The sequence below is a fragment of the Myzus persicae genome, unplaced genomic scaffold (genome assembly GCF_001856785.1).
Source record: "Myzus persicae strain clone G006 unplaced genomic scaffold, MPER_G0061.0, whole genome shotgun sequence".
In the NCBI taxonomy this organism is placed as follows: Eukaryota; Metazoa; Arthropoda; class Insecta; order Hemiptera; family Aphididae; genus Myzus; species Myzus persicae.
In genome coordinates this window covers 97,986-110,437 of record NW_019104221.1, presented here as the reverse complement: position 1 = coordinate 110,437, position 12,452 = coordinate 97,986, and the positions used below count along the sequence as shown (strand labels likewise).

The 12,452-nt window shown below is 28.2% G+C and overlaps 1 protein-coding gene across 1 annotated transcript; it reads right to left on the bottom strand.

Moving 5' to 3' along the window:
* Positions 1–4,728: 4,728 nt before the first annotated feature.
* LOC111040157 (malate dehydrogenase 3, cytoplasmic-like) lies at positions 4,729–9,614 on the bottom strand. The gene is given in 6 exon segments (XM_022323915.1): positions 4,729–4,790; positions 4,793–4,886; positions 5,608–5,805; positions 6,293–6,475; positions 7,752–7,931; positions 9,609–9,614. Coding segments are annotated over 6 exon segments (723 nt in total).
* Between the last annotated feature and the right edge of the window lie 2,838 nt (positions 9,615–12,452).

The following is a 12,452-nucleotide window of genomic DNA, read 5'->3' as shown; positions in this document are numbered from 1 at the left end:
AATGTTGAATATTTCAAAAATTTTAATTTATAAAATTATTTGTACATTTTAAATGATGTGAATTTTGTTAACATTTAAACTTAAAATGCTTATTATAAAAATCGTACCTATGTATTTTAAATATTTTTTAACTAATATTGTAAATATCTACCAGGAGCATTTTATTGAATTTTCAAGCTTTTTTCCCCAACAAATACAATTTTATTAACGATTATGGAAAAAAAAAACTAAATAAACTAAAAAAATTCAAAATTCAATTTGTTTGTAAGCAGCTTAAAGCGAGTCAAAATAATTTGAAAATTGTATTATAAGTATATGAATTGGAAATATAAACAAATGGTGTGAATTTTATATATTTGCAGCAATTATTAGTTTTTCAATTTCAAAAAAATAAGTAAAAATCACTATATGAGATATATTTATTTATTTATTTATTTATGAAACGGGACAAGCCCAATACAAATGTTGAAATTAATCTTAAAACTAAAGTATGTACAGTAAAAATATAAGAAATTAAATGAACATTGTAAAACATTACCTTAGGAATGGTTTAGCCCCCCAATAGAAACGATGGATCCTCATTCGCTAGTCGCATCATGCGTTACATAGGACAGTTTCGCAAATAATTCACAGAATAAAAGGGAATATGGAATGGAAAAATACTACGAGAATTAAAAACTGGGATTCTAAAATTAAGTTTGTTTAAAAGAACAGGTGAGTCAATTTGACCATTAATCAGTTTTGCCAAAAATGATAGGTTTGTTTGAACCTATTTGAATATATGGAATGAATATCCAATTTTGTCAAAATTTCAGTTTTAAATGATTATAAAAATTTAACTAATTTAATTATCTACACTTTTACTCTCCCAAAATAACGTGATAACAGAAAAAAAAGAAAATCAATTGTAAAATCAATACATTCATCGCTCCGCTCGGAATCTAAAAGAAGTTAAAAAGTTAAAATTGATATAACTTAAATTTTTTAACTCGTATACACCCAGGTTTGAATAACTACAAAATTTTAGAATATATGAACGCCCGTGTCTATTTATTTCATTACTATTTATTCTATTATATAAAGATAATTATACTAGTATAAAAGTATATTTTTCATAGTCACTCGTACGGGGTGATTACTTTTTAGGATAGTGAGTTTACCACTCTGTGAACATTTTTGTTTTTTGGATACAACTATACTATAATGTAATATTAATATATTATAATAGAACAATGAAATATATATAACACTAAATTACCTAATAGTGTCCTATAACTGCTAACTATTATAAGTTATAAATTAAAATTGTGTCTTATGACTTTATGAGTAATCACTTGTAAGTATTATCACACGGTATTTCTAAACTAAACCGTATAATGAATATCTATTTCAAGTATTTAAAAAAAGGTTATAATTATAAAATGACTCTACGATCAGGGAGCAGAAAAACGACGACGACGAGCGCGTTTGTATATTATTTGATCCCTCGTATTTTATGCATTTGCTCTCAGAAATAAAATATGTGTCTACATAGGGGTAGTATATTTTTCATGAAATTACATTTTTATTTGAAGTATAAAAAATAAATTTAATCACCAAAAAAATATGAAACCAAAATTAATTACTTTAAACATCGACGCTTTCGGGCTTCGGCGGAATTGTGTGTGCACTACGAAATAAATCAGATATACGGCTGAACTTAAGTCTGAAAATATTGAGATTTATTATGAAAAAAAAAACCGTACGGATATTTTCATGTTTCTTGTTCATGTCTGCAGCTTTGCTAACTGAAATTTTAGATCGTTTGCGTCTTTGCAACTACTTCGACAATCGCCACGGATTGCATTATAATTTATACTACGTCAATATGATAAAACCATAGATATATAGTATATTACACATTTTTTTATCAAGGAGGTCTGTGTTTGAGATTTGATCATTATGATAATGAAATGAAGTATAACAATAACCAAAATAGTTTATAATTTTAAAAAAATTACAACAATATATAAAGTACATATTATTTTAATAATTAATAAAGGTGGTATTTAAATATTCGAAGCACAAGCATATTTTTTTATGACTTATTAAATAAAAATCTTGTTGTAAATAAATGTGATTACTACTTTTTAGATTTAACATAAAGGTATTCAGTGTCTAATGCATCACATTGACCGTATACCGACTATACCAACTATAGTTTGTAAAATTCCAAGTTAAATCTTTTCTCTGAATACTGTCGAGCACGAAATTAATAATTATTATTTTATGTATTAATTTTGAGTGAATTAGTTGTTTATATTTTAAGCTATTCGAGAATATTAAAAATTTCCTTATTTAATTTCCTATAGATATTCAATAATCAGCAGAGCGATTTTCCCAGCTTTATAAAATAATTTGATGTTTGATGTACGACGGCGTCACTTTAATTTGCGGTTCGACCACAAGCAGACGGCATAGTAATATTCATATATTACTGAACATTTATGTAAACTAAAAATAAAAATTGTTGAATTTTGCGGGATATAAGAACTTCCGTGTACTGTACTACTGTAGTATGACTAGTATGTACAACACTATTTATATATATTTAATTGTATAAATATGTTATTATTCTGCGACGTGGATATGCCGTCGTCTTTTGGGCTAGCGTATTTGTTTGTGTTGCGCGCTCGGGAACAAAACATATGCCCCTACTTCACCCGGGTAGCAAATGGTCTGTGGCAATACATTTTAATTTTGAGACTAAAAAGGTAAATATTTGAGCCCCAAAAAAATAGGTGATCAAACTTACGTATACATCGACTCTTCGGGTAATATATAGCATTATAGCTGCAAGGCCATATCTTGAGTTCAGACGCCATATCGAGGAACTTCTTTCTTCAACTAAATCCGAACTGAATAAATCGAATTTTTTATAAACATTTCTTGAATAGAATGAAATATGTGAGTAAATGTTTATTGTTGCCTTACACATTTTGTTCAATGAAATTATTATAATTGTGAATCATCTCCGATGAGTGACGACGATTGGCTTTTGCCATAGATGATAGATATTAGATATTATAATATAATATGTTGTTATCAGTTTTCGAGTTTTTGTATTCTTTGGATGACACGATATATTTTTTATTTATTTTTTTAAACAGAATATTATTCGGAGTGTATAAATCTATGTAATTTAGAACACGGAACTCTGCTTATAGGACATTTAGATACACTATTGTGGCGAGTCCATTTTTTGTCCGGCATCTCACAATATTCATCTCATAATATTGTTTTTTGTCTTAACGGTTAAACTATAACTTAATACAAAACTCTAGAAGTGTCGAGACATGAAAAAAAATCAAAATTAGGCTTTGAAATTTATTGAATTAATAAAAAAATGGATACTTTAATCGTGAATATAATATTATCTCTGGGCTCGGCATTGATTTGTTATTAAACAATATTATTCTATAATAGTGTGCAGTCACCGATGTATTTGCTAAAAAATTGTGTGATTATATTATACTACTACACTATAGTGTAATAAAAAATATATATACAGCCGTGTAGGTACTTAACTAAGGCTCTCATTGCCTCTCACATAAAGGTAAGTGACGGGTTGAAAAACCTTATAAGTTATAAGTTAAAAGAAGGTACCATAGGTACCACAATGCCAGCTATACTTTAAGAGGAAGTTTCTTTTATAATAATTATTATTAAAGTCTTAAAAAACCAGATTGCATTAAAAAATTAACCAGTATTTACTTACTTCAATATTTAATACTATAAGTATGTGAAATAGATTTTGAAATAAATGTTGATGAAGCGATTAACTAATATGCAAATACTTCAAGATTCATTATTCGATTAAACAAAAAAATGAACAGTTGTTAATTGTGGTTTTATTCTGATAAATAAAATTATTATAATGGTTGGTAGGTATATGATTATATGAGTTCTCAGTTTTGTTATTTCTATATTTATGTTAATAATAATATGATATGTTTACCAATGTTTATCAATATATTGTATATATACTCGTAAGTATCATATTTACTATTTGTATTTAATCCAAATAAAATTTGGCAACTGCAGCTAAATTTGGAAGAAAATTTAACTACCTAGCTAGTTGTAACTTAGGTATATAGATATTTATTTACTACCTATATGCCTATTATGTATTTTTTGGTTCATGGTGTAAACAATTTAAAGGTTGGTTTGTCCCTAATAAATAATCTTGTCATAACCCCACAGTTGGGTAGACCTATTTTTTAGGTCGAAACACGAGGAAGAAGGACATAGGGATAATTATAAGACCTTAAAAGATGTAATGATTTTATGAATTCCTTGAGTGGAAAGTCTTAAGTCACGTTCTCTTATATTGCCTGATATGATAAAATATTAATAACTTCAAAAAAAAGGGTGAATAAGACCACAGGTGACAATAAGACCGCGTGGTCTTATTGTCCCGAGGTCTTATTGTCCTTTTCCCATCAACCATACCATAATAATATTGACGCTAATTAATTGACACCATGCAATATCGTGTTTATAACTTTAATATTACCATAATACATTATTGGATTCGGAGCAAAGTAAAAGTTTTTTTTTTAATATTACAGTACTTAAGTATTTATGGAAATTTCCATTCAACGTCTAATGTCTATTTTGTCATTTTTTTTCGTCAAAAGTTAACAATATTTTAAACAATTATAACGATTAATACGTGATATTACAATATTATGTGTGTAATTTTTTCACAACATGTATTTTTAACGGTAGGTATATATTCTTTAACTCTCGTACTTGATGTAATTGCGAATAAGGCACCTTTCTTTTTGTTGACTTTCCAAATATCTGTACAGTTTTATAAATTGTTGTGAATCTTTTTCAATGTGCTAAAACAAACGGCAACACTGCATTTTATTGGTTTTTAGTTTATTGTACTTCTTAACTAGATAATAATTATTATATATCAATACTCGCATTGGCGTAATATTGTGTATCATATTGTTGTATTTTGTATATAACTACGTTTTTCTTTTGTTCGTAGGTAAAGGATAAATTTAAAACAACGATAATTGGATATCAATTTAATGCCAGAAAATGTCGTAGGTACACAAATTGAAATAATTCATATTATTATGTATGTAAGACAGAGTTGTCAAATATTTGAGTGCCCAATGCCAGTATTAATCATTTTTATTACCATCGAATATTTATATCATAGTCTACGCGTGTCAATGGATTTGGCTGTTTTGGGTGACTTACGTAAGTATAGGTCTAGACTCCAAAGGTGCCTATACATATTTGAAAATATATCAGGGGGGGGGGAAATTTCACACGACGAGGGCGTCGTTCAATCGAATTTTCTCAGCAAATACGCTTACAATACGTGCTTAACATATTTTCACTTCACGAGGCATTTTATAATATTGGACACATTTTTTTTCCTTTTCATTCAATGAGTTTTTATCTAATTATATATTTTTTCCGATGCAAAAAACAAGGGAAGGGTGGGAACTACTGCTGATCACAATACTGTGCTTAGTTTATATCTATACATCTAAAATGTGCGAAAATTAACAATAGAAACGAAAAACGAAACATTTTACTCACTCGAACGGACATTTGGCCGGACTTGCCGATTACCACCGGATACGACGAGAAAAAGCCATCGTTGATCTGTTCTGGTTGATGTACGGAAATCGTCATGCACACTGTCCTGTCATCGGTGCCCCGATACCAGTCGATTAAGTGATGGCACACGGCCGATATAACACGATGTCTGTAGGTCGTTGTGGTTTGCATCGCTTCCTACACGTCACACAAGTAATATGACATAATATTAATAATTGGGCTTGATCGATTTGGCAAAAAATCAAGTCGAGATTTTTTTTTTAAAAATCAAAAATCAAGTCGCAATGAATGTGAAAAATGTAAGATTAGAAATTTGGATGGACAAAAGTTATGAGTCTCATAACATCTGCTGCACAACTGGAGAACTGGAGTGACTGTTGAAAATTGAAATACGCGTTAATTATGTCAATATTACTATTGTTATTATTTTATTATTATTACAGTGAGACCAAAAAAATATAATAATAATTATAAAAGAAAATTTTTTATTTCAGGTGCGATATGCTTAATATCAACATTGACCAAAAATCAATTGCACTCATGTTCATAAAACCGAAATTGAATCAACTTTTAAAACATTATAATTTTAGTTTGGCAATGATCGATGTAGTCTTAATACAAATTTGTATAGTTACATTATATTAAATAAACAAAAGGTACGTACAAACTGGGGTGTGAAATAATCGTCGATCCAATTCGAAGTTAAAAGATCCATGACGTTCTGCGTTTTCACGGTGCACTGTAATTCATTTTTTCTCGGTTCAAATTTCGTTTTTTTCTTAGCATCGGCTATGTCCATGAAATTTTTACCCCAAACGTATACGTCCGATAATTCGTGCACTTCGCACTGTTGCACACGAAGTGTTCATCGGTACATAATTTATTATATATTTTAATGTGCTTAACGTGATAGTTAAATTATGGCTAAAATATCGAAACCCAAAAATGTATTCATAAATAATATCATAGTGTAAAATATTTTTAAATTTCAATAGAAAATAATGTATTCTTGAAACTTAGCTAAAATATGTCCATGTATGTGAGTATAACCACTAGAGTCTAGGACCTAGGTAAATACTTGTATACCTGAAGATAGTTTTTGAACACTTTTAAACATATTATTATACAAACCCTTAATTTTGAAAAAAAAGTAATCGTTTTTGTAATAATATTACAAAATAAATCTTAAATATACTTCGACGCATTTCTTATTTCTATATCTCGACTATGACTCACAAGCAGTATTTTTATGTATTTTCATTTTCAAAAAACAAACACTCCATTCTACGTCAAACACTGAGTAGGTAAAACGGTTTATAATACCCACAAAATACAATTAACATTTTAAGTATAAAAGATAAGCCTATATGTAATATTATGTTTCGCCATAGGCGACTATTTTATCGAATCTATTAAACCGTGTTGTTGTTATATTTAATATTTTGAAATATTTTATATTATTCATATTTTCGCTATGCATGTTGTAGTGCTCTGCTAGATGTCATAACGAAATCGTCTACATAATACTTGCATTATAAGAAAACAACTCGTCGACGACGACACCATAGACTCGTATAGGTATAGCAATAACAACATTATGTTATTGATGTTATTATAATATATTTCTATCATATCATTATGCAAGCATGGGCATAAACTAGTTAAAAAGTTAAAGTTAAGTAAATTAAGGAATTTAATTTTCATCAACTTAAGTTTTAACCCATCAGTATAAACAGAATAGGTACCTTAACTTGAAGTTACTTTTAATTGAGCTACCTACGTTAGTTTATAAATAATTAAATAATAACTATAATAAAGTTATTATTGATAATGTACATTGCATAAACGTTTACTTTTTATTATTTTAAACCATATTACTGTATTTTTGTGTATTATATATTCAATTTTTTAAAAAATAATTCAAGTTAATAAGTCAATTACAGTGTCCACACAATAAGTTAATACAATTTAACCTCGTTAAAAAAAGATAGAATAATTATTAACTGTTAACATTAAACTTTTAAAAATGTTTTCTATCAAATTAACTCAATTAAAAATAATCACTAACTTGCCCAGCCCCACAGGCTTATCGTGTTATGACACAATATACACGATCTACTTACGTCAAGTTTTCGTGAGATGAGCCCCAACGTTTTGCTCACGTGATGTCTAGACAAACCGGTAAAGTTGCGCTTGTTTAGGCGTGTAGCGACTTCAGCAAAAATCTGTAACCACGTGTTTGACCACGGTCCCATCATGACGATCCTGACATCCGAGTTGGCCAAACGATCAAACGACTTGGCCTGTTACCATATATTTTTATCATATTTTAGGTAGGTACATTACGCGTTACAATAATATTCGAAACTTTATAGTATAATGTAAGCTTATCAGTACTTTATTAAATAAAATGGTAAATTTATATTATTATTATTATTATTATTATTACTAAGTATAGCTAGTTCGCTGATTTCCCGTATCGTTGTTGGTTGTTATTGGTAATATTGTAGCCTTTGGTGCGTTGGGTAAATTGTTCAATACCTGTATATGTCCCTAAATTGCCTATACAAGGCGCCGTCTAAAAAGTATGAATGTCAATAAGTCTAATACATTAAACACCTTAAAATTAACAATAACAAAAGTACTGAACAAAGTATAGGTATATTTGTATCGATTAATATCATATAGGTAGTTAAAAAGTGTTGATATGTATAAAATCATTATTGCTTATAAAGTAAAAAAATAATATATTACAATTTACAGGACAACAAATGATGTCATAGTACCTTGGCAGCTAGTATTATCAATCAATATTATGATTGATGACTAAATGCATTTGATTAATGAGCCATTCTATTTCTAAATTTAAAGTACAAACATAATATTAGCTTTTCATATTTATAATTTTTTATTCAGTAATTATTTAATTTTTAACAATTATTTTTAACAAACTAAGATATTTTTAATAACAATTAATTTACATTTTAGCGTATTGCATAAGCTATAAACTGAATGCCATAAAATTACATTAAAATCAATCATATTTTATATTGATAGACTAAATTTATTTGATTTTTAATGGTGTGACGTAGGTGAGTAATGAATAGACTATTATTTTAGGTTCTGAGAGGAGCGATGACTGTATTGATCTTACAATAATGTGTTACTAACTCGTAAGATATTGTTATAGGAAATAAAAAATATTCAGCTTAAATCCACAATTTTTTATGACCGTCTGAAGTTCAAATTTTGACAAGATTCGTATAAGTCACGAAAATGTGCAAATTATTATGATTTATAAATTCATAAAGTTTTTTTCTTTTTATATCTAAAATTTGTCAATTTAATACAAGATTCCTTTATTAAAAAAATGTCGACCAGAAAGTTAAATTAAATTTTTATGATCGTTTGAAGTCTACATTTTTACAACATTGTATATTCACTCGATTTCTTATTGAGCGATTTTCTTATTTTGCTGTTATTCAAAACCTAATAACAGAATATACTTGAAATTTACAGCGGTATATGTTTATTTTATTATTCTGTAAACTTGATAACATTCGCAAAATATTTCAACTCATTTTGAGTCGTTCATGGTCATTTCCAATTTTCGTTTTTTTTTTTTAAGTGTCAATTAAATGTTATTCGTTGGGTAAAACCACTTGAAAATTAATACAAGGCTCCTCACACATTTTTCCAATATTAGTTTAAAAATATCAAAAATACTTAGCCAAGATTTTTTTTATTAGCATTTAAAGTTCAAATTTCATCAAAATCGATCAAACTAAAAATTAACCAATTATTTTGTAGTTACAAATTTATAAAATTTTAAATTTTAAGCTCAAATTGTTAGAAATTTAAAACAAGGTCCTGCACAAATAGTTTATTGGGTAATCAAAATATCCAAAAAATTCAAATCTAACATATCCAATACTAGACTCACTAGACACCTAATGTACAACAGAGCGTCACCCACTTACCTGCATTTTTACATTCATGATTTTTTAATTTATTAAATTTAAATAATATTTTAACCTCACTTTAACCACGTGCACATAGATTACGGGTACCTATATGCACTTATACTCGTGGCGAATCAAATGGTTGGAAATTGAAATATGAATTTACCGTGCGTGGTATTTTCTTTCAAACCTTAATAGACTGCAGTACGCGAATAACAGTTTAAACTAGTTATACAAATCGATTTTCCGACATGGATGTACAGCCGAGCCAGAAGTTATGAGACGCGCGGTTTAGGTACCTATATATATAATATTATATAGTCTCTCGTCGCTGTCGGTTTAACATAATATAATGCACGCAGATGATTTTCACGATTTACTATTTACGGAGCAACGGTGGAGATAATGACGGTCTCGTATATATATCGGGAATGATTGAGTATAATAATATGTGAGGAGGTCGAGCGTGAAAAACCCACAAACGAGTCTCATTATAATATATTACGTACGTCATTTTGTGTATTTACTATTTTGTACTACATTATTATAATATGGCTATTGCCCGTATGGCCATAATATATATATATAGATATATACACATGATTGTGTAGTATTGTATATATTAGAGTTTTAAATATAAATTTCAACAAGAGAGGCGTCGCGGTCGCGTCGTAAAATCTTATCGCCTGCGGCATGCAGTGTCCGACATACATATGCAACATGTTTATTATAAATAACTGAGTCTTATCTATTTGATTATACTTTTAACGAATATATGATGTTCTTACCCATTTGATATACTTTTGTTCTAACCGTTAGTCAACGATCACCAAACTTTTGTTTGTTTAAGTTTCGCTAAAAAAGAACATTTTTCTCATGTCTCTCTCATAGACAATACTAAATAAAATATGTGGCATTTTTTTTTCTTTTTATACTTATTATACTTTATACTTTATCGTACTTTATTATTTTAATAACTAAATTTTAACAAAAAAAAAAAGAAATAACAGTAACTTGTTTAATTTTATATAGTAACACGAAATGTATCTATGTTAAAATGTTGTTATAGTTGGCTTAAGATCATTCGACTTCCTGAAAATTTTTTAAAAGTGGAAACTCAACCAAAGCACAAAAAATAGTTTAAATGTAGGATAGTACAGAATTTTGCATTTTATTTTTTGATACACAAGCCACAAGGTATAGCTTTTCAAGCTCAAAATGTGATTTGGTCAACCGCGAGTTTTAATAAATGGTTTTTACTTTGCATTTGTTGGTCGTTTTTTGCGTTTCATGACGTTGTTTATACTTGATTGAAAACTATGTAATATTTTTATTTATTTTCATTTACTCTTGAAGTTTTCGATGGCAGTTATAGATCTGTAACACAAATGATAACTTAATTCAATATCAGAATTTTTATAAATACTCGCCATCGATAATAAAAACAATTAGGTTTATAAGAAAACAATAATATTCGATATCTTCAGCTATCTTAATTGTCAAATTAAATGATAGTGATGTGGTGAGTACCCAACCTACGTATGGTTTTACAATACATTAGCTATTTAGTAAGTGTTTTGTCTTTCACGAGTGTGTATCGACATATTTGTACAATATTATGTGGAAACAAAAACCATTTAAAAATTATTTTAGGGTATTTTTTCGGGGGTTTTTTGGGTCATTAAAACCCTAGCCTTAATTACTATACAACCTACCAACTATAAATACGCTCTTATTCAGTACATTCATCAAATTTATAATATACATTCTACATTTCTATATATAACCATTAATCCTTAAAAATTGTTTGTTGAATAAGGTGTGATAACTGTATACAATCAACTAACTCAGAATGTAAGACAACTACGTACAGAGAACATAGACCTGTTATTTCTTATTTAATACTCACTTAATTAATTTAAATTGTCATCCTCCAGTCTCCATCACTGTGTATATCTATGCGTCGGTACCATTGAATTAAATGTTCGCAGAAGTTCGAACAAATACGAATCATCTTATCGATGTAATCATAACGTAATAATGATGTATACTTTCTAATTTTTATACGAAAATGAATCCTCACTGAGACTTGTACAATTTAATAAATCATCGATGTTACTATTTTAATATAATATGAATATTATGACAGAGTAAAATAGTTCTATATATAGTTCTCTATAGCGCTTAGCACTAATATTGCAGTTTGGTCAATTAATCGATAAGTATACTTAAATCGTAATTTCAATGATATAATTATAATTTTTTATTTATGATTTGCTTATCTGCGGTGACGCAACTAGGGGAGTGCAAAAAGGTTTTTAGCACCTCCAAGTTAAAATTTAGCACCCCTTGTTTTTTATATCTAACTTTTCTTATTTTATTGAAATACCATGAATTTTATGTTTTTTTAACTATCGAAAATTTCATGAAAAAATGTATAATTATTTGGTCGTAAGACATATAATATAATTCATTATAATTCATCCAATATTCGGATATTCCTATAATTGTTGGACGATTAACGATAACGTATACATCGTGGAGAAATATAATGTTTACGATCTATTTTTAGTCAATAGGTAATAGGTTGCATCAAAAAGCACTACAGAGTATTTTATTCTATATATATTATATAAATTATAATTTATCATTTAATTTCAATGACATTTTCGAAAATACTAAGTTATAGGTACTATTCCGCTGGAGTAGGTACCTAAACAGTTAACACAAAAATATAAAAGGTTTTAAACTGTGCATGGAATAATAAATTTTAGTTTATTGCGTTGTATAATATTAAAGTATAGGAACCTCTTGAGAACCTGGAATTTACTGCGCTCGCTTTCCTATAACTTGTTTAATTTC